Source organism: Haemaphysalis longicornis, unplaced genomic scaffold, assembly GCF_048455015.1.
Source record: "Haemaphysalis longicornis isolate Haplotype H1 unplaced genomic scaffold, Haemaphysalis longicornis Haplotype H1 scaffold_3, whole genome shotgun sequence".
NCBI classification, from domain to species: domain Eukaryota; kingdom Metazoa; phylum Arthropoda; class Arachnida; order Ixodida; family Ixodidae; genus Haemaphysalis; species Haemaphysalis longicornis.
This window is the reverse complement of record NW_027526335.1, coordinates 154879256-154905750: the sequence shown is the minus strand read 5'-3', so window position 1 is coordinate 154905750 and position 26495 is coordinate 154879256. Positions and strand designations below refer to the sequence as shown.

At 48.8% G+C, this 26495-nt stretch overlaps 1 protein-coding gene across 1 annotated transcript in view; it reads left to right on the top strand.

The window, feature by feature from the left end:
- The first annotated feature begins 1552 nt into the window (after positions 1 to 1552).
- Pask (PAS domain containing serine/threonine kinase) overlaps positions 1553 to 26495 on the top strand; it is a 91235-nt gene continuing 66292 nt past the window's right edge. Inside the window, exons 1-2 of the mRNA XM_077704257.1 lie at positions 1553 to 1714; positions 20518 to 20713. Of these exons, the coding sequence (XP_077560383.1) occupies positions 1689 to 1714; positions 20518 to 20713 (222 nt within the window). The 5' untranslated portion in view covers positions 1553 to 1688. The remainder of the gene's footprint in view (positions 1715 to 20517; positions 20714 to 26495) is intronic.

The following is a 26495-nucleotide window of genomic DNA, read 5'->3' as shown; positions in this document are numbered from 1 at the left end:
CATATTTTTTTTTGTTTTTTTCTTGCTTCAACTTTTGTACAGTACATCACACATCATGTATTATTGTTATGATCCGTCAACCCTACTTGGCTATGGCTTTAAAACTTTCCAAGACACACTAAATCATCAAGCACACAGGCAACCACTCAGGGGGTTCATCCTCTGCACGAAACACTTCCCGTATATATATATATATATATATATATATATATATATATACTGTACGCTTTCGATGAAATTTTCCCTGACACGCCGGTTGTTTACATCCGCATTCATTCGATCCTCACCGCCATTCTAGTCCTCCATATACTATGAAGACTGAAGAGCATGATGAAATCGTACGGCACACCGCCCTCATTTTTCACGGGTAGGAACCGAATTCCGTGCGGAGTTATGGGTAAGTCTCTCTTTAACGTACGTTGGAAGACGTCACAGTGGAACACTGTGGTCGAAGAGAATACTGAACAGCAGGTACCGATTCGCGACGCGTACACCCCAAACCCAAACGTTAGGCCTACGGAGTGCACACTCGAAAGTTGTTGGGGGTATTCTAGAAAACTGGTCCGTACCTCCATAGTAGCACAGTGTGGGATTTCACGAGAAAGCTTAGCGTCCAACCATCGTCGTCGTTAGACCGAGGGGTGCATGACTTTTAGTTCTTGGTATGTTTTTTTGCTAATGCCAACAAACCAAGCTCAAGCTTAAACAGTTCTGCTATTAATATCAGAACTCGAGGCGCGAGCCAGAGAGCACACGCCAAGTAGCAGCGGTGACGAAGGAGGGCCGAAGGAGGGCTTTGAGAGTTGGCGACGCAGCCAGCGCCTGAGGAGAGTAGGCCGCTTCCGCACGTGCAAAACAAGGTGTCTTGAGAGGCAAAGGCACTGACCATGGAACCGACTGTGTGCCGAGGGTGTAATTGCCCCCCCCCCCACCCCCCACCCCCCAAAAAAAAAACAAAAAAAAAACGCTCCTGGCGATGTCAAGAAATCGGAACGACCTTCGGGGTGCGCTCAGCAGCAGTCTAGGGTGCTGGCGGTTCTGCCGCTTGTTTCAACAGAAAGCTCAACACCAGAACCACAGGTGCAACTAGGCTTTCGCCTTTGCATTCTTAGAAATCTATGAGCATCTCCGTAATTTTTATTGTCCGTTCTTCGTTTCAATTTCGTAAGGAAGCTTGACAAAATACCAAGCCCCTCCTCTAGCAAGAACGAAAGCGGAACTGAAACTGGAGTCCACAGCAATTTGGCATCGAGATAAACACTAATAGTCTACAAAAAGAAGAGTAGCTACCCCTTCTTTCAATGTTTCCTTCACTGTTTCTTCGTCTCCAAGAGTCCCATATTCTTTCAGCAGAGATAGCAACGGCGCTATAAACAGCACAGTTTTGGCAAGGCTTGGCAAGTTTAAAATCAAGGTGCTGAAAAGAATTTTCCAGATACCAGCAGGAGCTTGTATTTTTAGCTGCTACCTCATGCAGTAGAGACATAGGTAGACACCACTATTGTTTGTTGAACTGTCGCTGACGACGGCAGCGCTTCCCCTGCTGGCGGTTGCTTGTCGTAGCAGGTCGTAGTGGAGGCCGTTGTTTCGAACGTCGGGCGCCAAGTCGTAACGGGCCGTCCTCTGACGTGGAAGCCCTGTTTTTTGGGGTTGTGTCTTGTGTCCTGGTGCCTCGCCGATGCTGCGACATGAAAGACCACAATAGCAGCAATCTGTAAGTATTGTCATGTGTTAAGCCTTGGGCATTCTGTGCTAGTGCTCGAATGCAGGCACCGCTGTCAAATTCCTCGTTACCATTTGTCCTCCATCATTGTCCACACCCAAAAAATGAAGTGCAACTTCTTCGCCGTTAACATTTGGGACTTTTTTTATATTTTGCGATAACTGCGTGAGTTTTTCTCTAGCCGTTCGGGCGGGATTTCAAATTTACTGGAGAACAATCTCGAACTTTTTTTGTCGGGGTCTAGCAAGCCTTGCCTCTTTTTTTCGGTGTTTCCGTGTCACATTTCGTGGTGTCGTGTCGAAAATAACAGTGCAATGAACTGCTTTTTTGGGAAGTTGTGTAATTCACGTAATCATAGCATGCACTATCCGCCAGCAGGAAGAAAAGGCTTAGTGAATGTTTGTGTGCGTGCGACGAGTAGTCGGAGAAACATGCGGCGTCCCTTGCTGTGTAGATATCATATCCTGCTCAGAGCAGCTTTGAGCAGTTCCTAGACAGCACAAAACTGCACCCGCCATAGAAATGCTATAGGGAAATAAAATACGGAGCTGCTTGGAGCTGCCAAGAACTGTTCTAAGCAGGCAAATAAGAGACACCGTATGTTTATCGACGCGTCGTTGCCGAAGGTAAGATTTCGAAAACTAAATGGTCGTTCTTTGAGGGCGGGAGTTGGCGACATGCTGTCAAGGCCTGGCGAGCATAATGCATGTTGGTTTGCGTACACCTACTATTTTTAAAAAATGGGGTCTCGACCAAAACTCCAGGCTTGGTGCTTGGGTTGCATTTGGTCCATGCGAAGTCGAGATAATGCAAAGTGCTTGGGGATGTTGGATGCTTTGCTATCCTGCCCTCTAGCTATTACCATCGCTTTCTTTTTGTGGCAGTCTCTGCGTGCCTCTGCTTTCAGAAATGCAGGGACCAGGGGCATCAAAAATGGGATAGAATGTTCAGTACAAATGTCCTAGCTATTACTAGATTATTAAAAAAAAAAAAAAACGTAATTATTTGGCATGGGATTTCAGTGGGGCATATTTAGTCCTTTGAAAAATAAACTTAACAAGGGTAATATAACCCACTGAAATGTTTGGTCCACCATTACTTCGAACATGCCTATGCCGTGACCTGCGCAGCTCTGGTGTGTCGACCTCCCAAGTGTTAACCCCACTAACTCTTTCCCCACTCCTGTGTGGTTGACACAAGCTAAAGAACATTCGCATGCTCTCAGCAATCAGTTACCCCTACTTTGTGCTACAAAATGCAATGTCTTTAATCGTAAGAACATACCATCTGTAGTGTTCTAGTTTGGTACCTGGCTAAGTTTATCTGGTGACCATGCTGTGGTAAAGCACACCCCTTGCCCTCCAGCATTGCCGAAAATAGCTTGGGACCTGTCACTGGGGCTCATTCATCGGAAGACATGCTTGGAGAACAATACTCCAGTAAAACATTCCTGAGAGCTTAAGCGCTAACCACATGGAGCGATTTTGCAAGCGACGCGACTAACTACAAACTATTTTTTGCTGCGGACCAAATTGCTCGTCGAATCGCTCTGTTCTGGGTCGCCAGAAAGTTGCTCACCTCCCGGAAGTGGCCTCAGCGACTAGCCAATAGGAGAGCCGCAAGGGGCGCAACTTCTGGATTAGGGGAGAGAACGAGGGGAATGGGCGAGAGGTGCCACAGTGCATCCTAGAAAAGTAAAGTACAACCCTTTGCTTACTGAAATACGTTTATTTCCCATTTTTGCGACAAATGCACACGTAAAAACCGTTGCGGCTGTGTGTACTTCGCTAATTGTATTTAGCGCTGTGCGGCAATATTGGGATTGCATTTCGAAGTCACTCTCACGATTGCTCTCATGCCTTGGCGAGCGATTAGGACAAGCGACTGCAGATTCCGGTTGCATTGCTTGCTGCGCCGCTCGCAAAAATCGCTCTATGTGATTAGCACTTTAGAGCCTGCCTAATCTATTTCCCAGTGACTGCTTGCAAAAGTCTTTGTATGCATCCGTCATCATCTTGCTCCCCTTTTCTTCGTTCTTCACTGGTTTTTTTCGCACACCTTTCCCTACTTTTTTAAGAGACGGGTTTTGGAAGCAGGCCCTGCGGAAAATTGCTGCAAGTGTCTTGGTTGCTGTCGCGTACTGTGAAACTTAGTTGTCCCGATTGCTGCACACACTGTGAAGCACAGCTTTCTTTAATGCACGATCTCACTTAGAGTAGCAGGTAGTAGTGTATGTTCCAAAGTTCATCAAACACACCCGAAATGGTGGTGTGCCATTAATGGTTAGAACCAAGGGTGGGCTCGTCAGATACCCTCTAACAAAAATCACAGGGCCCAGTGTGTGCGATGTGTTTGTTGCAGTTCATTGCATTTGGCACAGAGATATGACAGCGCATCCATCGCATGCATATCAGGAGTGGGTTCTACCTGCTCACCAAGATAGCCTGGCACAGCCCTCATGCTAGGCAGTGGCAGTCTAGGTCCTTTTGGAAACAGTGCAAATGACTCAGACAGAGAGAGGGAAAACAGACGGGAGCGCTGACGAGCAACTGGGGAAATTTCATTAGAGCTGGCAATAAATAGAAGAAAACAGCACAATCATACGAAAATCAAAACGAGATAAACAAAAAGTTTTACCCTCACACTGCAAGTATTGCAGAAATTGCTACATACCCCAAGCTCAATGAAGCCCGCATCTTAAAACGGCATCGTGACGCCCGATCGCACGAAATCTTTGAGGCTTCAGTCATAAGCATTAAGGGAGAAGGGTGTGCGAGTTTGCTTTCCGTGACACTAGGGAGTTTTAGTATAGCGGAAAGCACCACTTTAGCGTGCCCATAGTGTTAGCGGGCACGCTAACCGTAGCATAACGAGGCGCTATCCGTTCGCGATTGCGGCCCGCAAAACGTTAACGCTACAGCTAAAACGCTATACTAAAACTCTCTACTATTTGAGCGGGAGATTGCGTATCTGGCAAGATAAAAACAGTTTTGTGTGTTTTATCACCATTTATAGCCTACGCCACTTTTTAAGCTATTTGTTTATCTCGTTGTTTCCTTCTTCTATTTATTGCCAACTCTAATAAAATTTCACCAGTTGCTTGTCAGCGCTTGCGTCTGTTTGCCCTCTCTCTGTCCGAGTTCTTTGCGCTGTTTCCGAAGGTGTCGTTTGTACCCAACTAGCCCAAAGTCAAGCTTTAGTGCACTCTAGGTCAGCGACAACAGGATTGTAACATAACGTTGCTCAAAAACCGACCCCAAAGCGTTTAACGTACCATGCCATACACCACTGTCTTTAGACATTCACAAATTTTACCAAGTTACGGCCTTCCATGTCACATGAAACAGCCAACTAGCCACCGCCTGCAGCAGGCACCATGCCGAGGAGCTGATGCATTCTGGGTGATAAGGCTGCTTTCGCCAGCATGAAATGCAGCACGCCGCATCTCACGCTGGTTGCCGGCAGGGCATGCCCTCCTCGGGACACACCACCTGGGCAGCGTCTTATGATCCCGATTGTTTCAGTGGGCGGTGCAAATGGTTCTATGGGATTTTTTGCGCATAATCAATGACGCTGGTAACGCTGGCTTTTCTGAGCTACGGAGCCGTTAACACTCTGTGAAAACATTTGAGGGCTCTATGCCTCACCCATCCCTATAGGGACCGGGCAGCTGGACGGGTGGCGCCACCACTCGGCGCTCCTCTCGTCAGTGGAATGAGCCGGTGCATTGGACTACACAGCCTCCCGTTGTTTTTGTCGTGTTTGCTTCGGTGCTTTGAATGTTTTGGTGGTGTTGTGAGTGTAAATGTGCGGTGAAACAAAGTCTAGACAGATGTGTTGGGTTCCTAGAAGCAGTAATGACTACGTGAACTTGTCGGATGCTTCTAAAGTTGGGTATCGGCTGCAATGACATGAGCGCTTTTTGCAGCGATCTGCGCTTGGCTACACCCGTTCTTAGTACGAATAAAACTACCATTAGTAGTATTATTTTCTTCTTAAATTCACTAACGGCTACGCAAACTTATTGGATGCTTGTAAGGTTGGGAATGGGCTACATTGACACGAGCGCTTTTTGCAGCGCTCTGCGCCTGGCTCCGCGCGATCTGAGTAGGAATAAAAGTATTAGAAATATTATTATTCATTTCTACCACTTTAAATTATCCACACTGGTTTCAATGACTACGGTTTCCACGCCAGCCTTAGCGCTGGGATCCCTCGATACGTGTGCTTTAAATAGAAAGACACCTGCATACGAGATGGATTACCGTGTAGCCGTAGAAATGTTGCAGTAGTTTACACTTTCTGTAACCGTGAGCTTTGTGCCTTCGGTTTTGGTGAGCGACACTGTGACAGCATGGGAGCCTGAAAGCCGAAGTGGAAATCCCACATTTGTGGTGGTCATTTTATCAAGAGCCAAAGTTATTCACCAACTCAACAGCCCAAGCTACAAACCATCCACCATCCCTCCTCCTCTTCCCGTTCTACCACCTGCGTAGAATAAAGGCTGGCACCGATAGTTAAAAAATGTGGCAGCGTTAACGTCAGCCGGTGTTTTTTAATGCTTGAGTATTCTTTACAGAGTACCTAAAGAAACCGTGTAATGCCTGGTGAAGACACCAAATACGTGCGATTAGTTGCCTCAAATATGGGTGCATCAGCCCGAGTCCTCCAGCACAGACACATTTCCGACACGCTGGACAAAGTTTAGATTTGGAGAGTGGGGCATGGAAGTTCAAAATGAAGCAGCAAAATTATCTAGCCCTCCGTCTAATGATTATGATGGTTGAACGCAAAGCTTTCTTCCTGCGAAATTGAATGGGAAATGGTCAATGTCAAAGACGCTGCGATCAAAAGACCAAACTGCGTACTGATCAAATTCGACGCTCAACTAGTCAAAGTTTAAATCCAGAAGGCAACCAAGGAAACCCATACGATAGAGCTTTGCGATAAACCCTCATCGTCGTTAGACGAAGGTGTGCATGATTTTTCAAGCGTGTGCAGCTTGTAAACCGACCGCAGCATTTAGTTGTGAAGCTGAGTACAGGTTTCGGGCGCCCTCCTGTCTTGCGTCCTTCAGCCATGCAGGAATTGGTTTTTGAAAAACCATTTACCAACTAGCCAGCAAACATTGCAATTCTTGTAAAGCAATGCTTCTCCACGACAAGCAATAACGTTCTACTATCACGTGGTATTTATTCTATCAACGATTCCCGATGACTGTAGTAATGGCATTTCTCTGAAATTAAACACGTTTCAGCCGTAGGTAATGAAGTTACGGAAGCGTCGTCCATCACAATTTCTGTTTTGAGGGAAGTCTTAGAAGACACCCCCCAACTTTGTCTTTCGCTTGTGCACGACGTCGACGCCGTTTCGTCATCAACTTCCCAAGGCCAGCGCCACAGCATTCGTAGATCGGTGCACACACAGGCTTTGTGGGAGCATTTAGCTGCAGTATACTCCTCGATACGCGAAACTGCATGCAGGCATAAAAAAATTGCATGAAGCAACGAACTTTCACTTCCAGCTTGACTTCCAGCTTGGCGCATTGAGCGTCGTCTGCTATTTGTAAATACTGAGTATGGGCGTAAATCACACGCATGGCATGCCTCGTAAACGTCACATTCACGCTCATGATTTAACGATCTGAAAAATGCACGTGGGGTTACGTACGCTTTGCAAGCCGCACTGCAGTAAAACGACAGAAAACCAAGCACAGTTACGCTGCGCTGACCGCCACCGGCATTCCACTGACGAGCGGTTCGCCACGGGCGGCGCTGTTCACTGAAGCGACGGTGGTGCCATACAACGGCCGCCCGGTCCCTATAGCTTGTATTCACTGGTGAGGCATGCATGCATGTGACCATGTGAGTGCGCTGTTACTGGTTACGTCGGTCTCCGTGGGATGGCGGTAACTTGTCTGTGCTTAGCACATGATTTGTGTCGGACGTTCCAAACTCTACCCCACCGATTGTGAAGTAATGCCTCAAGTCTAATGGGAGTGCAATTAGTAACATCTCGGTTGACACCACCGTTGAGAATCGGGTTGAAACGGAGCAGGTGACGCATGGGGGTGTTCTTTTTTCTTTGGTTTGCGGGCGCAGTGGCACAAGACGCGCCATGTCCGTGGCGCCATTGGCTATGCCAGTGCCCGTTTGCAGTGTTGCCAAGTGAAGAAATTCACACCTAAACTTTTAAATGAATACCACCTATAAGCATGGTTGTACACTATTGAGATAACTAAGCAGCAGGGTTGTCAGTCAGTTTCTGAGGCACGAGCTTGGCAAGTGTAACCGGTGTGCCATGACATATTATGAGTGCTGTACTGGATTATGTAAGTGCATCAAGCCAGTTTATATCACAGTGTTTCGCACTACCATGGCCCTCTGAGAAACGTAGCAAAGGCAGTGCTGGGAAGCTTCATGGGCGATGACGTACAGTTGGCTCTACATCAAATGCCACCCTTCTGGATTTCCTCCGGGAAACGGGTGCCAAATTGTACCTCTAAGACTTTATGCCAAAGGGCATACTATCGCAAAAAAAAAAAAAGCCAGCATTGTAATGCTAGTCTGTGACACACCTGACACGTGTTCTGACCATTCACCCCAGACTTCAATCACATCAGAATTATTAGCACTTTCACAAATAACGTAAGTCAGTCGTTCTTTGAGAACAGTGGCACTGCCCTACATATATAGTAATCACCAATGGGTACTAACAGGAAATTGCAGTGATGACGGGATTCTGGCCGGAGTTGCCAGACTGCTTTTAAAACATGCCACTAGGCGCCCCTCAGTGCACCTAGGCGCAAATAGACCACATTTCTGTGCCGTGTTGCCGCCATGCTGTGAACCTCGTGCGCTGGTATAGTGGCGCCACTGAAGTGCTGTGTTCAGCGCCATCTTGCGGACAATGAAAACAATCTTTTTTCCGCGAGCAGGCGACGTCCCGTAGCATTTCATTCGGCACAGTGCGAATGTCAGCACGAGAAAGAATGATTAGCTACTATTCTGTTGCAATGCAATACAAACAGCCAAGTGGTACTTTAATGAAGTGCGAACATTTCGCAAGGGTGACAGGAAAGCGATTCATGACAACAAAACTAGTTGTATGCAAGCATGGGACTGTTTTCGTACCCGCCGCGGTGGCTCAATGGCTAAGGCGTTTTGCTGCTGAGCACGAGGTCGCGGGTTCGATTCCCGGCCGCGGCGGCCGCTTTTCTGATGGAGGCGGAAAGCAAAAGCGCCCGTGTGTATGAGATTTCGGCACACGTTAAAGATCCCCAGGTGGCCAAAATTAATCCGGAGCCCTCCACTACGGCGCGCCTCATCACCTGCGTTGCGTCGGCACGTTAAACCCCCACAATCAATCAATCAATCCTGGGACTGTTTTCGTGCCGTATGAACATGCTGTCGTTTCACAGTGGCTTCACAAGCGGCATTGCCCAAATGAAGGGTAATAATAAAAATACGAAAACCCGCGACAGCACTTACAAAAACTGGAGTGCAAGAGTGCGCGCGCGTGCGTGTGCATCGCCTCCTGGAAGCGATAATGTGTGTGTGAGCGAAGGCATGATCGCTCCACCAATGGAGAAACTCCTGTTCCCTCGGCCCCTGGCCCTTGTGAGAGCATTAAATGATGGTGCGACATCCCAACGGCGCTGGCAGCACTTCGATTTGTTCAGTGTTAGGTCAGGGTCAAGGCGTAACTGGCATCACCTGGCAGTTGGCGGACAGCTTAGTGAAGAGAGTACTGGCGACGCGACTTGCACACTGCTTGTAAAAACAAATTTCTCACGTGTAAACTCCACAGTGCCTTGTAGGTGCCAGGAATGTCTCTTGTGTGCATGAAATCGCAGCGAAACATTTGTGTATATTACTACACCAAGGATATGCGGCTTCAGGAGCCCAAAGATTCAAGTTTCTAGGGGAAGGTATTTGAAAATATCACTGCACAGCAAAATTCTACCAGAAACTGCTGAAACTACGGTAAGTGTTCGTTGGATGGGCTCAGAAAGATATCTCTTGATGGTTTTTGTAAATGCTTTCTTAGGTTGATAAACGTGTACTTAACATGCGAATATTTTTGGACGTAGATGCGCGTGAGAAAGCCTCTTTCATGAAATTCTCTAAACATCTATTTACCTTGTTGTTTATTTTTGTATTGCTCGACATAGCCGTGGGCACGGATATGGTAGGCGTACGAGAGCTATAATTTTGCACAAATGGCTACTCTCACATTTGTAGTGTTGATGTAAAAAAGACCATTTGGAATAATGGAGATTGTTTCATAGCCGATAGATTTCTACGTAATGTTCGTGTAACTACATGCCAGTGTGGGTGGTGTGCTTATACATGGTATCTTTATCAGCAAAAATATTTTGCCTAACAAGCTTCACTTAACTCATTTCCTTGAACGGACTTGGGCAAAAAGACAAACTGGAAGTTGTACAGGACCACATGTTTGAGGTATTTGAGAGTCGTTTCAACGGTATTGTGGATGCGATTCTCTGAATTGGGGCTGGTGCACGTGTGTCCATCTGTTTATTGTTGTGTTGCGGTGTAGCATAAACATAGGTTTCTTATTTTTTTGCTTTAATGCTTTCTTTATACTTTGCTAGCATGACTACATTCAACGGAAGCATGCACTTATGTGGGATGCTCCACGTATTTTCTGATGCAGATACAAACTATTCATAGGGTTTTTTTTTTTCTGGTAGAATTCGCTTGTACCCTAGCTTTACACCACTGCCACATTTCAGTAGAATCGGGTTAAAGGCCAACTGCACTCAAATTTCACCTCGGCCATATTTATTTTTAATGCGTAGTAAGTACCCCAAAATCAGCTGGGACCCAAGTGGTAGCCCCATGAAACACCTCGTTAATCAGTCAGATGCGTTTAAAAAGCTCCGCCGCAGACCATGCTGCACCTGCCGGCGGATCGCGTAAACAGCCATGACGTGCCTGTGACGTTTCAGCCGACGGGGGCTTCTTCCTCTGGCCAGCCACCAGCTGGAGAACCAGTCGAGCTCTGCTGCGCACGCTTCACCCATGTGCTGCCCCGTGCGCGCGTAGAGCTTGCGCGCAGACATTCCCCCGAGCTGGTGACCGTCCGGCCGCTCGCTGGACGGCTGCAACGTCACTGCAATGGCCCCGTTCTCATCGGTTTCGGTTTCAAAATCGCCGATTTTTGCAGACCGCTTGCGGCGTCCACGCGCGTATTTCAGCTGTTGTATTTGATTGATTGATTGTAGGGTTTAACGCGCCGACGCAACACAGGCGATGAGGCGCGCCGTAGTGGAGGGCTCCGGATTAATTTTGACCACCTGGGGATCTTTAACGTGCGCCGAAATCTCGTACACACGGGCGTTTTTGCTTTTCGCCTCCATCAGAAAAACGGCCGCCGCGGCCGGGAATCGAACCCGCGACCTCGTGCTCAGCAGCGCAACGCCTTAGCCACTGAGCCACCGCGGCGGGTGGCTGTTGTATTTTACATGTTGCTTTCTTTTTAAGCAGACTATACGAAAATAGGGTTTTTAAGAGGTCGAAATTTTCAGTGCAGTTGGCCTTTAAACCTGACTTCTCCCCTAATGGACTTTTTTAAAAGTAGAGATTTCCACAACTGTGTTCTGAGGGTCCGCCGTTCTCAACCAGAACTTGCTGGAAGCAAGCCCCACTGTCACAGCTTTGGAACTCTTTGAGTTTTGGCATGACTCTACCGCTCGCTATGCCAGGCTGGCAGGTGCTGCACTGACATTGTTGTGCCTAGCTAATGGAAGCTGTGATGTCGAGAGAACTTTCTCCCAGCTGGTTTAGCGATAGGACTGGTCTCGAATGAAGATTGACATGTTGCTCACACAGATGATAATGTACATAAACAAGGCTGTGTAAAAAAATCGATGACCAGCTTTACGGGAATAAAATGCTTAAGTTATTAGAAGTGATCAGTGCTCTTTACTGTCGTCATTACTGATCTATTTCCAAACAAATGCCAAATGTTGAAGAGTATTTGCTAGAAAATCCTGATGTCCCCCGATCACCAGCTTGAAACAAACACCATTTTGAAAAGTTAAGAAGCTCGTGATACCTACTGATAAAATAAACCAAGCGTATTACTTAGTACATCTCTAGATTTGACCCAAAAAGTCCCACATTTTGGAGTGCTTTTGCGAACAAACTCAATTGCTCCCCGATTAGCAGTTTAAGAAATAGCACCCGATTTTTACCCCCAATTAAAGAAAAAATAAAACCCGAAAACAAACAACCCTAACTTACGTATACTCACACCAGGAGGCCATTTGGGGAGCTACAAATAAACACGCGTTCCGTTTTGTGGGATAGATGGCATTTTTCGCAGCTGTCGCATGCCAAGTTGCGTGCAGATACGCAAATGTGTCTGTGGTTCTGTTTTTATTTCTTCATGACTACTATGTGCTTTGTGCACGTCTGCGTCGCAAGCATTCTATCCGTGTGCTGTCGTCTGCTTTTGTTAGAGAAGCAGCGCTTTCTAAAATATTTTAGCACATATTCCCGTACAACTCGTAAGCGGAATATTTATATTGTTATGTTTATTTTGTTTTTTGAGAAAAACGTTGCCGCCGTTACCAGGTGGCACTACGTGTTCACTATGTGTATGAGGCCCGTAGATTCTGGCAATGTAGGCAAGGAAAGGGCCCACCAAAAAAGTGCGTGGTTATGTAGGAAAACCAGGCGCACAAAATGCGGTTGATGCGCACGGGATTTCGTTTGGTGCTGTAAGGAACACAGGCAATGGCAACGTTCCAGCGCATTGGGTGTCAGGAACTCAAAGTGCTGACTGTGCACACAGGTCCGAGGAAACCTGTAGGCACACCGGTGTATGCACCCGGGTTGGTGCATCACGTCACTGCTGACAGATGACGAAGATGCACACCGTCTGTTCTGGGAAAGGGCTGGCATGGTCGCCGTTGCTTTATTGGCAACAAGCATTTGCCGGTGCCCAACACGGGGGTTGCCTTTATTGGTACCGTATCATTCACAGAGGCTAATTATAAATGTAAGGAAGTAGCAATGTGGACATTTTTGGGTGGGGGTCTGTTGAGACACAATGTGCGATTAAAGCATAGCTGCTGGAAGTTGGCAACCTAATCCCAATTCGGGCAGTTGGAAACTATTCACCTAGTTGCTGGGTTGGTGACATTGTGCATGAAGGGTCTGTGGCAGCCACTTTGTCTTTTTGAAGGCAGCTTTTTATGCCTTCAGTATATTTGGAGTGTTCTGGTTCATTTTTCTCTGTGTTGCCTTCCTCTAGTTCTGATATTTTCTTTCCATCTTGTGGTGAAGAGGGCTTTCGAATGCCCAAAACTGATGGGAGGAGTGTCCGCCCTAGTGTTCCAACATATTTATGCAACCAGTCATGTTCATGTAGTGGCTGGTTGACTTGTGTTTAGTAACTGGAGTTCCTGTAGCCTAGAAAAATGCGAGACACAATGTCCCGAGGTCGTATCCTCGCTTCTTCTCGGGTGCTGTTGCTACAAGGATCCACCACTTGAGCCATTGTTGAGCCGGGCCCGTCTCAGATGGAGGTGCCAAGCTGCACAAGCAGTGGCTAGTCAGGTTCTTTTTTAGCTTACTTGTTGCATTCATCATCGTGATGAACAGCCTATTTAGGTGCACCGCACGACGAAGGCATCTCCCATTGACCTCCACCCACTTTTTGTAGTGCACTGCCAGAGTCCGTTTGTTGCCTCCAAATTTTCTTATCTCAGCTCTCCATCGAGTTCGTGGCCTTCCCCTTCTGGTCCCGTTTCTTGGTATCCACTCTATCAACCTAATTGTCCACCTGTTGTTGGTTCGTCTCACTACATGGACATCCCAAGTCCATTTCTTTTTCTTTATTTGAACTATGATACTTTCTACTCGAGTCTGTTCCCTAATCAAGGTTGCTTGTTTCCTGTCCCTAAGCATCACTGTTCCATAATGTAAATATCTTTATAAATTCATTGCAAGTGTACAGTTTGAGAACCTGTGTTAGCGTTGTCGTCATGAGGGTCGCAACGAGAGGCTCTATCGCAAACAGTTAAACAGAAGCTGCCAAAATCGAGTATTTAATGTAAATAATCTGAACTTTACCGGCACCCAGGGTGACTAATGAAGCCATGGTTCAAAGGAACACTTGTGATTTGCTGTCTACAGGAGTTTCTGAAAACCCACTTATTAGCTGAAGACGCAAGGAAGACACGAAGTCCAGTAGAATAGGGACATACGTAGCAGCCGAGTCACATTTTTGCTGACAACTGCAAGTGCAAACCAAATTGGGTCTTTTTTTCTTGCATGAGAACTTAGAAAGGAGTATTTTTTCCTGGTGGCTTTACAACGTGCACCGAGCATGTCCAATGCCTTGTCAACTTGTGTAGCCAAGAAAGCCGTCCGATTTTTTTTGTTGCAATTCTTCCGTTTTTACAAGTTGTGTAATCTTGCACTATAGTGCTTTCACTAGAGATGGGGGCAGTCATGCTTGGTCGACATTTTTAATTTTCCCCAGGAACATATCTACCTTGTGCACCGGGAAACACACGTGTGGGGGAAAGGAAGCTATCTTGCAGAAATTCTTTTAGGAAAGAGAAAGGAGAAGAAAAAAAGAAAAAAATTAAGAGATCTTACGGGAGCTTGTAAATCCTGGTTGTATATATTGACGGTTGGTAACACTGGCGGAAAAGAACGAGTCTGAATGAAAGCTGGTGTTATTGAATGTATCTGACAAATTTTCAAAGCAAAGCTTTACTACTTTCGTCCAGTGGTTTCGCCGCGGATTCGCAAGTTCACCTTTTGACCGCTGACACACCGCGTGATTCGCTGGGCCCGCTTTCGGCGCTGCGCACAAGGCCCCGTTTTCAGCCGTACTGCTCAGCTAGCGGCGGCGGCCGCCTCGGTTGCGGGCGCTCAGCTGATTGGCAGCCGACCAACCCCGCCGCCTCCCACGCATGCGCCGCTGAGTCGTCTCGGGCTACGTGACTCGAGTCATCTTGCGCCAGGTGAAGAGGGCCACCGCTTTGTTGTTGCACGGGACCGAACGGCGTTGAGCAACACAGCTCGGCAACACAGCTACATCAAACGTTAACCAAGCGAAACCAGGACTCAACCAGACTAAACCAAGCTTTTGCTTTGCATATCCAAGGTTAGCTTAGCTAAGCCGCCGCCATTTTAACCCCCTCCATTTTTCTCATCTGCATTTGTGTACACCATCAGCGATTATATTAGCAAACAGTGTATTTCTGTGTCGTTTGCTTGGTGTCATGTATATCATACAAGATCTGCAACTGTCCTTTTTCGGGGTGCTTCTAAATGTTCTCGAGTATCGATAGTATTGGATACAGCGGCAGCAGCTTTGCTGTTTGTTGGCGCCCAGACGTGGGTGTGCAAGGAATTTTTCCGTGATCTAACGGGTCTATTCGTTTCACCTGCACCGCGTGAACCAGTTCAGGCGGTGCCGCACTTCGCCGTTCGTTTCAGCGGTGCAGCTCACGGCACCTGAACCGCGCCGTTCGATTCACCGGTGGTGCCGACGGGTGCAGGACGGGTTCACGGCTTTGCCTGCACTCCCTGCCGAGGAGGTGCAGAAGCAGACGAAAAAAGTGCAGGGCTGGTTCCGCCGATGGCGGAACCCACTTTGCACCGCTGTGAACTGGTTCAAGAGGTGCAGGCTGAATCGAATAGACCCAACATCAAGCGCCACCACAAACCATGGCATTTCTATTCGCCGATATCCAGCTACAGATCCAAGCTGTTTCCACTTCTGCCCTTATTCTGGTTCAGGAATATTTGAAATCAAATGTACTTCGGACCCAGTTCAAGTTGTGTGTGCATTGCAGCGCCAAGTTTATTATGTTTCGTTTGTATTTCACTTCTAGAAAGAACAAGAATAAACGTTGCGAGTGCCCGCCCTTGCCACAGAAAAAGAGAGAATTAGAGAAGCCGACGGTTGTTGGCACGGCCGCTACTGCACTTTGTTTCATCACCTCCTTTGTTCCGAAGGGGGGGGGGGTGACTTTTCACCCCCCTCCCCCCTGTTTCGCCTGTAGGCGCAGCCTGCCTTTGCTCCGCGAAATTGCCCCCTTCCTGTGTGCCAGCAGCGGGCGTGTGTGCGTAGGAAAACCATTAGCGATGGAGCGTAATACGCCATTGTTGCGTCCGGTGCAAGTGCCGCGCCGCCGTGTAGTAGTAGCTGGTAATGGGGCGTTCGGAATTCCTCCCACCGTGGTTCTTCGCCGGCTATTCGGCTTCCCGCTGTAAAAGCGCGAAAGCGCTGCGGTGGATAGGCGTCGTGCATTTGGCGGCTGGAGCGGTCAAAGAGGGTCGCCGTTTCGACCCGAGGAGTGTTTGACCCGGCGTGCTAGCTGTCTTACTGCAAGTCGTGCGCGTTCGTCCCCGTACCTGTGCTACTTACTGCTCGAGCATCGAATTTTAGCCATTTTAGCAGTTGGCGTGGCGGTGGATAGTACTTGCATATATATGTAGGCCCGTGGGAGCGTGGAATTGTAGCAGTGCCTGGTTCAGCGCAGCACAGCGATTTGGAGGTCTGTGGAAGTGGAAGTCTGGCGTTCCGGATTGCGGTTTTGGCGCGCGTTAGGAAATTCATCCGGAGCCCTCCACTGTGGGGCGCCTCGTAGCCCAGGTTCATATTTCGCATATCCGCGCCATCGTCATCTGCAGGACGAAGGCTACTCCCATTGACTTCCAACCACTCGTCAATCTTGTGCTGTCCTCATCCATACCTTGCCTCCGAATTTCCTTGTCATCCTTCCACCGGGTTATCGGCCCCGTGTCTCCGTAGCCAGTCCGCAACCCTGGTGGTCCACCGGCTGTCAATTCTATGCCCAGCCCCAGTCCGCTTTTTTCCTGAATAATTTGAGCTATCACTCAGCTATAGCACCCGAGTTTGGTCCTTACTTAATCGGCTAGTTTCGTATCAAAACGCTACTCTTCTTTCCATGTCTCGTTGAGCTGATCCAAGTGTTCTTTCGAGGTGTTTAGCACTTCTCCGGGTTCTCGCACCACTAGTCATCACCGGGCTTGTGGCAGCACGTCAACGTGCATGTCAACTGTTTCTTTGTGAGCACAGGCCGCACTCTTTTCGCGGTTCCAGAAATGTTCTCGCTTTTTAATTGTGTTGCTCTATGCTGCTGGCGTCGCCGCCCCCTCTGTGCGAGCAGTGAAAGAGCTTGCGTAGAAAACGGTACCGGGCGCCGCTGACCGTGTTGGTTGGCGGGCTGTACCTAATAGTCCGGCAGCTGTTTACCGTCTTCACGAAGGGCCCAACGGAAATTCCTGAGTGAGCCGGCTTTTGCTCAACGGCTAGTTACGCCGTGTGGAATTGTGTCAGGGTAACGGGGACAGCACGGCCCGGCCGCGTCACGATTCTCTCTGTTCATACTGCTGGATGCGCGAACGTGTTCGGGTTTCTCTAGCAGTCTTGACGGCGGGACACTGACGAACACTGGAAACATTGTCCAGTTAAATGCGGTGTCTTATTTTTATTTGTGTGAATTTGCCTCCCTCCCCCCCTCCCCCGTGAAATGCGTGCGCTCAAGAAGGGTATTTGCCTCATGCCGTCCCCCCCGTTTGCTGGCCTGGGGCTGCCACGACCCCCGACGGCACACTGACAAATCCGCAGGGCTGCATTTAACGGATTGCTCGTGCGTTATCTCTACGGAACGAGCGCAGCTGGTCATCACCACCGTCAGCCATGCAGGGCGAAGGCGGCAGGCTTCGACCAAAGAGCTCCAGCCGCGTTCTAGCTGAGTCCAGCCCTTTGCCCTCGAATTTCCGTAGTCCATCGCTCCATCGAGTCCTTGACCGGTTTTATTCCTGAAATGGATGGCACTACAGATTTCAAGAATGGGCGAAAGTATATGTTCGCGAGACGACGAGAATCAAACCACGTGAGGAACCGACGTGGCTTGCGAGGCAGCCGTTTACATTGTATAGGGTGTTTCGGCGGACTGCATCCGTGATTCGTGCGAAAAAAAAAAAAAAAACGTCGTGGAGACGGAAAGGGGGAGGAGAAGGCGAGGAACTCAACTGTCGAAGCGATTGTCTACTGTCTGTTTTCGTGACATCCTCTTAAGTGCAATGCCTTACGAGGGCCAACACCAGCAGTGGCCACAGTTGGCTGCTTCTGTCGGTTTTCATTTCTGCTACGCCGATTCCCTCTGGCGCCGTTCCCGCCGGCAAGCACTCGCCAGCCTCTCCTCAAGCGGCGACCCAAACACAGAAATAGGCTGGAGAGCCGCGTTTAAACCAGAAGCATGTCTTTCGCCATTTCAAAGCAAGAAACGGGAAGCTTTTTGTGGGCGACTTCGCTGCCAGGTCCTTTTTTTCTTCCCAAGATTATTGCAGTTTTACTCACGCGGTGATCTGCGCTCCCTTGTATACCTGTGCGCTCGCGTGCGCCCTTTCCCGTGTACGTTTGGTGCCGCTTGCGAGCAGGGGTTTCTGCAGAATTTCGATTTTTTTTGGGGGGGGAGGGAGGGGTCCTTCTGGGGGGGGGGGGTGTATAAATCCCTGCTTGCGGGGCACCGTGTTCTGAAACGCACTTACACCTTGCTCAAGCGCGGGGCACGATTTCCGTGGGAAAGACATTTGGCACGCGAGACGCGGCAAACGGAGTTCTGGTGGAAGCACTCAAAAAAAAAAAAAAAAAAAACTACAGTGGAACACCGCTTATATGTCCCCAGGTTTCGCGACAACCCCGGTTTTACGACGGACGAGTCGAGCCCCGGCGAAGTCCCCGAAAGAACAGGGCATTAAGAACCTCGGATATCTGACGCGATTTCACGCCTGACCCGCGTTTTCCGACGACCGACGCGAAGCACGCTACCGATCGGTGGACGAAAGGAAAGTGCCCTCAAGCGGTTATCTCCGGCACAGCCTTCTTCTCCGTCTCATCTTTCGTTTCTCTCCCGTCCAGCAGCGGCCTTCTCCCCCTGCGCAATCGCGTTCCCCCTCTGCTCGCTGGCGTCTCTTGTCTTGTTGCGCAACGGTCGCAGGGGCAGTGTGCAGCAGGTGTTCATTTACGAGTGAAGAAAAACAGCGCTAAAAAGACAGGACAAGAAAGGACACAGCACCAGCGCCGTGGTCCTGTGTCCTTTCTTGTCCTGTCTTTTTAGCGCTGTTTTTATTCACTCGTAATCATGAACCAACCAGCCCAAATGCGTACCTTATTGCAGGTGTTCATTTTCCCCCCTCAGCAGTGAATCGCCAACGAGGTTACGGTGACAGGCTTAGGCTTCCACGTGTTTGTCGTGGTCGCGTGTGCCTTGATTCGCACAGATGATTCGTGATCGCGTGTGCCATGGCTGGCGGGAATAGCGGCAGTGGACTGCGGTACAAGGGTTGTTTTAATACAGCGTGATTGGCACCTGTACTGAATGGACCTTTTTCCAGTAGCGATCTGCGCATGCGCGGGCTGCCGGTCCGCCATTCTTGGCAGGCGCCTCGGGCAAAATAAACAAAAGCGCGCCCCTCGGTTTTCTGCTTAGGGAGCGGCTTAATCTACACGTTTTCTTTTTTTTTTTCTCTTTGGATGTCCTCGTGGTGGGTTCGTACGTGCATACAATAATGGCTTTCTAAGAAAAGGGGCGAAGACGCTTGAGACTGACCACCCCGCCAGCACATGGCTGGCAGTGAGGGGATTACGAAAAAGAAAAAAAAAAGGGGGGGGGGGGTGCTTCGAACACGGCAGGTTAGTCACGCGGGCGTGCGCCTGCTACTGTGACATTCATGTGAAAGGCACGGGTGACGTTTGGTGCGGGAGGAATTGCAGGACCAGGATATTTTGTGCACGAGTTCTCCGAAAGCCAAACTTTCTTGGGGGTGTGCCTTACTGCCATTTTTAGTTCGCCGTGGCGGCCGCTAGAGGGACCGGTACTGGAAAAAGGTCCATTAGTCTTTTCGCATTTACTTCTTCTGGTGGTCTGGGTTTCCAAGCACTGTAAAACATTAGTTTGATTGATTGTAGGGTTTAACGCGCCGACGCAACGCAGGCGATGAGGCGCGCTGTAGTGGAGGGCTCCGGATTAATTTTGACCACCTGGGGATCTTTATCGTGCGCCGAAATCTCGTACACACGGGCGTTTTTGCTTTTCGCCTCTATCAGAAAAGCGGCCGCCCCGGCCGGGAATCGAACCCGCGACCTCGTGCTCAGCACCGCAACGCCTTAGCCACTGAGCCAACATTAGTTTGTACTTTACATTGAAATTTCTTGCAAATATGTCGCGCGAATCTGTATTATAGGCGTAATTGTTGGGATTTCACGATGCCAGCATTTTACGGCGCTGTTTCACGGTCCCGAGTAAGTCGTATAATCGAGGTTCTACTGTATTCCCTTGCGCAGGTGACGCTGTGTGCGTTTGCATGTTGCATTTTGTTTGAAGAGGTCCATTTGGTTTTAAACTCTAACCCTGCACTACGATGTACTATAGCGTGATGAATGTGCATTCCTGCCAAACGTGCAAGGAAAAATTTCGGGTGTATATTATGTGTGTAATATTGATTGCGTGTGTCGTCGCGTGTGTGCGTGTACTGCGCATTCAGGCGCACCCGAAATCGTTTACGTCAAACTTGAATACTTCGAATTACTGCTGACGTCGTAAACAAAGCATCCATTCGAATTTGTGTGCTGGTTTTTTTTTACACCGAATTACTGGTTATGTCGAACTGTTTTCCGCTCCTCTTCGAATTTGATGCACCCGGGTGTGACTGTGCGCGCGTTTGTAGTGGTCAGTAAGTGTGCCTGATGCGTGCGCGGTGCGTCGGCAGCGCGCAGGGATGTTGCGGCGGCGTCCCCACGCAGAGCTCCCCTCGGGTCATCCACCACGGCCCGTCCATGACGTCGTCGCCCCTGGGAGCCCTCTCTGCCGGGGATCAGCGCCACCGGTCTGCGTCGTGCGGAGCGGGTGTGTTCTGCCCCCTCTTGTCGTCCTCCTTCACGGGCACCAACGGCCGCAAACAGCAGGTACGCATACGCACCACCCAGTCTGTGAAAACTCCCGGGTCGTGGGCCTGCAGTAATAGGGCACTTCGAAGTCGACGGCGGAAGGGGTTTTTGGGTTTCGAATGTTCGGGGGCAGTTGCCAACTACGATGATCTAGCCCCTTTCACCGACCGCGCGGCTGCGTGCATTCGGAACGAGATGGACAAAAGTGAGTACGAAGTGGGGTAATTTCTGGTTTGGTAATTTGACGCAGTGAACTTTTTTTCACGCGTTCATGATGTTGCGCGATGTTAGTTGAACACGTGACTATTGGTGTAACGATGACGGCGTGGCCGTCTTCAAGCTGATGCGAAAGCTATGTCACCACTCCGATCATGTCAGGTGCACGAACGTGTACTTTCTAGGTCTGACCCCGTGATCTGACCTTTGCACGCAACCGGTGAGCTGCAGGACAGCGTTACCGTCCCTTCGCGGCTTCCTTGACGGGACCATGTGCAGAGCGGGGTGCAATGGGAGCTTTCCCCCTCTCCCTATCACTGTTGAGGGTGCCCAGTCCTGGTGACAACCGGACATATCTAGAGCCACTAAATACCGTACTTACCCGATTCTAACGCGCACTTTTTTCCGGAAAAATAGGTCGAAAAATCGCATGCGCGGTAGAATCGGATACGAAACCGAAACTGCCGAAGCAGCGGAAATTTCGTCCCACTCATCGCCATCTCAAGATGGCGCCAAAGCTTTTAGCAACGATTTTTCGGTCGCAGGAAGCATAGGCGCCTAGGCTTTTCTATCGGTGTTCACACAAATCGTCAAATCGTTCCACTTGCGCGCTTGATAACAGCAATGGCAGCAGCGGCTCACGAGCGGTCGGCTGAAGCGTGCGCCTCTGGAGAAGCTCGCGGGGTGGGTGTGTGAGGCGTGGGCCACGGTCCCATCGACCATGGTTGAACGTCAGTTCAGAAGTGTGGCATCGCGAACGCGCTTGACGGCAGCGAGGACGAGATGTTGTGGTCAGCGGGGGTGTAGGAACAAATGGTCCCGGAACAAATGGTCCCGGAACAAATGGCCCCGGAACTTATGGTCCCGGAACTTATGGTCCCGGAACAAATGGTCCCAACTCGAAAGTAGGAACAAATGGTCCCGGAACTTATGGTGCCGGAACCAATGGTCCCAGGCACCTTTTCAGGCAAAATGATTCTATAAAACTTACGTGGGTCCTCTGTTCAAATATGTTGTATCTTGCTGGAGTGCAGTGTATAATTTCTTTAGTTTTTTTTTATTTTTCTTTTCTTTGTTTTTCAGATTCCGTTTACGCTATTTACGCTATTATAACGATCAAACGCAGTATTTCTGCCACCCAAGCATTTTTGTGCTAGTGCAGGACATTACACGATTGGCCCGTTTGGCGAAGTTTGTTATTCGTATTTCCGCCGTTTTTCTCCGGGCTTTTTTATTTTTGTCTTCGCGTTTTTATACGTTGAAGACTGATATTTTTATTTATTACTTCTCTCTCTCTTCTGTTATTGAATTATTGTAGTGTTTTCATTTTTTCTGTTTTCGACTTTTTCATCAAAATGTCGTTATTTCAATTGTCTGCCTTGTCACTCTATAACCAATGACTGTGCTACTCGCAAACACAAGGGGAAAAAAGAAGCCATGGGGGAAACATGCGGCTCCATCCATGATTTATAGAATATGTAGAGGCATGCCTCAGAAAGAAGCAAACACTTCACGGGTGCGTGTGTAGTGATTTCTCTGCCCCCTCCCTCCCCCTCGGAAGTTTTCTCAGTCACCGCAGCTATTTCCCGCACGGCCAGGATTAACGCTCCCTTCCCGTTTAAAAAATAGTTTGCAAGTACGGCCGCGTTCCAGGAAGCCGCACCTGTCGCGGGACGCCGCTAGTAAGTGAGGTTGGTGACAGGCGCAGTCTCGAGACATGCGGACGTCTGATCGCGAGCATCGGCTGAGCCACTGGTCAAACCAGGCTGTGACGACCGTCAGCACCATGGCCAATTTCTTCTAGAGAGGGCAATGAGGGCCATCTCAAGCAAAGAAATATGTTACCGAAGCGAGTGCACTTAGAACCACTACATGAGAAAATTATGGCAGCCCGTTATTGTATTCGCTTCAAACACCGGCCCAGGGCTGCCCAGTACACGATTATATTGATTTGCTGGCTGGTTTCGAAATAACAAAAAAAAGGCGAGCAAAGGAAGCACGCGAGGACGTACATGTGCGACAAAAAATTTGTATACCGCATTTCACTCAAGTAAATTCAGCCTTAGCAAATATATTATATATCAACAGATGCAAAATACATTGTGCACAAATACAGACATATAAACATAAATACTCTGACCCCCTTCCTTCCCTCATACAGGCACTCATGCATAGGAGCAGTAGTGGTGGGACCATTCCTTCCTAGTTTGAAGTTGGGACCATTTTTTCCGGGACCATTAGTTCCGGGACCATTTATTCCGGGACCATTAGTTCCGGGACCATTTGTTCCGGGACCATTTATTCCGCGACCGGGTCAGCGGAGAGCGACGAGGAGTGAGATGAGTGAGGTTACTTCGGGAATTAAATCGTCCGTTTCTCTCTCACTCGTTTTTCTTCCCCACAAAGTTCCGTGCGCGTTACAATCGGGGGTGCAAGTTTTTTCGTTTTTTTTTTTCCAAGAAAATCGGGTGCGCGTTAGAATTGGGGGCGCGTTAGAATCGGTTAATTACGGTATGCTGCTCACCGTGCTCTAGACATATCCAAGCGCGGCGTTTGTATGGCGTGCTCATTAGCTGCTTTCCCATTGAACTTTCCCCCAACCAGTCGGATTGTCGCTTTGCGTGTCGCCTCCTGGGAGTGCATTGAACTTAAGAGCTGGCTGGATGGGGCTTGTCGTTAGGCGCTGTGAGGGTGGCCATTCCTTGGCGGCCATCGCTCCGGTGTTGGCGCGTCCTCGCCTGCGACGCGTGGATTGCCGCCTTGGCCCAAACATTGCTGTCCGCCATTGCATCCACATTTTGCATTAACTTGACGAAAAACGCCTTTCGTGTCTTTTCCCTTTTCTCGGGAAGAGTTGCTCAAGCATGTTTTGATACTGAAGTTGTGAAGGAAAAAAAGCGGAGCAATGTACTTGCATCGCTCGTATTTGGTCGTACGAGGTGCGGGCTTGAAGTCGTGCTCATATATGCGATTGCGCGTCGCTCGCGGCTTTATGCGCCGCGCCGTGCGAATGCTCCCTTCGTTTGCATTTTAGTTTTTTTACTCCTCCGCTGCGTGCTCCACCCGCGCTTATTCGCGAGGCAAATAAGCCGCCCTAGACCATTTTGCGCTGCCGTCGATCCCAGACCCTGCTGGGCGCGCTAATTAGATTTTCGCCCGACAGCTTCCTAGGCAAAGCAACGTATACGCCGCCGCGGCGCGTCGGATTGCAAGAAATCTCGCTTTATCGTGGTGTTTTCGACTCCGACAGCATATGATGATTTGTCGCGTGTAGATTTCGTTTGCTCTCTCTTTCTCCCTCCCTCTCGCGTATTTTAAGTCGCCGTGCTTTATTCGTTGTATTACCCGCTCCGACATCGCATGGCGTAATTAAAAAAAATCTGAGTTTGTTACGAGACGGATTAAAACCTGTGCGAAGTGGCAGACCGTAAAACAGGCCCTCGCCATTGTGCGTAAGTAGTTAATAAAACGTTCCGGTCTTTTCACTCGTAAGTTGTGAACATTTCGCATGCGCGCCGTGACGTACGGTAACTCGCTACCGCCGTCGTTTCAGGAGACGGCCAGGTCGGCAGCACCAGCGACGCGTTGTCTTTCACTGAAGCCACTTTCTGGTTGTTTTCCTAACTTTGGTCGCACTTCCGGAAGTGGCCGGTCATATCCGGCCGTTTACACCTATTTTACGCCCTGTGCGCGCGGTGATGGCGGGTGAACGCTGTTCAGCTTTTTGATATGGGGTACGTCGCTGTGATGTAGCCCTTAAATCCCGGGAGCGAATGAGCAAGTCATTTCTTTTGTTTATATTTTGTTGTGGGGGTCGTGCAAGACCCTGTATGTACAAGCGGGGTAGCACTTTACGTTGAAAAAACGCCGCCACAAGGTAGAGATGCTGTCTTCCTAACCTTGTGGCAGCAAACCGCGGAGAGCCAAAATGGTCGTGATGAATGGCTGTTGGGAATGAGCTCTCCTGGAGGAAACTCGGGCCGTAGTAGCTCGCTGCTGCATGAAAAATCGCTGTGAGAACAAAGGAAGTGGCCTTAGCTTGCTTGTTTCATCGGCGATAAAAAATTCAGAAAATGTCGGCGGCTTAGTGGTTGTACTGTTAGGGCGCCAGAAACAGGTGAGACAGATGCGCATATTGCGCAGTTCTTATACAAATGTGTTTTTCTGCGCCGGGCTGCTCCAAAAGCTTGAAATACGCAAAAATTGCGCCAAACTGCTCCAAAACTGTCTGAGAGCCAAAGATTTTAACGCTCCCATCAGTTTCGGTGGGGAAAAATGCTTACTGACGGCATAATTTTCCAGCACCCCAAAGGTGATGCTGTTTGTAAAGGTTTAATCGATTGATCATTTAATAAAAAAAACCGCATAAATTTTCCCCGAGATAGTCTTTTTGAAAGTCACAATGTCGGGTTGCATATGTTATATTCTGTGAGATTTTAAAGTCTTCCCATCCAAAACCATTGCAAAGCCCTGTAGAAAAAATACTTATGTGTACTGAGGCGACAAACTACTTGTCCAAGTTGATGAAAAAACGGCAATTTTCGGAGCGCCGTATCTCCGGAACGACATCACGGGGCGCCGCCATCTTGGTGTGGAGAAGGTTAGGAAACATGGCCGCCGAGCGAAGCAGTTGCTCGTGGTTCAGGCAGAGTGCTCTTCGCCGATTTCTACCGTGGTTTTGCTTATAAGGGTGGCTGGGTTTACACTTAGTCGTTTGGTCAGTTGCGGGAATTTGCGCGACTCGAAAGACGGGAGTTCATCAGAAATGTGGTGCCCACGAATTCGCCGAGTTTCGGCCTTGAGTGTGAGGCGCGGTGCGTGCCTGAAGTGAAAGTTCGGACTTATTGCGGTGTTATAAAACGCTGAGTTATTGCTGCCTTTGACAGCGAGCTTGCGAGCGGCGGGACTGGGACGATCGACACTGTAGAAGTGGCGGCGCAGGCTATATCGCCGCAAAATGTTCAAGCAGTGTCCGATAGCGGGACAGGCTATTATTACACGCTAGTAATACTAGTTCATCTATCTGAAGTGAAATTTAATGCCAAGAGGGATGGGGCTAAATGTACCAACATTACTCAAATTACGATCGTAGTGAACGTGCCACATTGGGGATTGAAATGGGAGGGCTGTGGGGTGCGACGACTGTCACCTCGCTTTGCGCAACTTATGCCAAACCCAGTCTGGGATTACAAAAATAATAATTTCTGCATTCACATGACAATAAAAATGCTTTGCAATTGCTTAGTTTTTCAATTCGATATTTCTAACGGCGCTCCACGCTATCTATGCATTGAGCCTCATAATTTAAAAATGGTTTGGGAAAGGGTAGTGGAATAGAAAAAAACTACTGAAATACTGTTTCAGCGTTATGTACGTTCAAAACCGATTAAAAAGTGTACTTTTCTCCCCGGAGTTGCCAAAAATGTGATTTTTTAGGCCCCTATAGGGTGACATAATAAATGTCGTTCTTTTGCTCCAAATCAAGGTTCTCCTGCTCCAAAATCAATATTTCGCTTCTCAAAAACTGCTCCCAAATCTGATTAAGCTGTCTCACCCCTGCAGAAAGCTTGCGTTTTTCACGCGA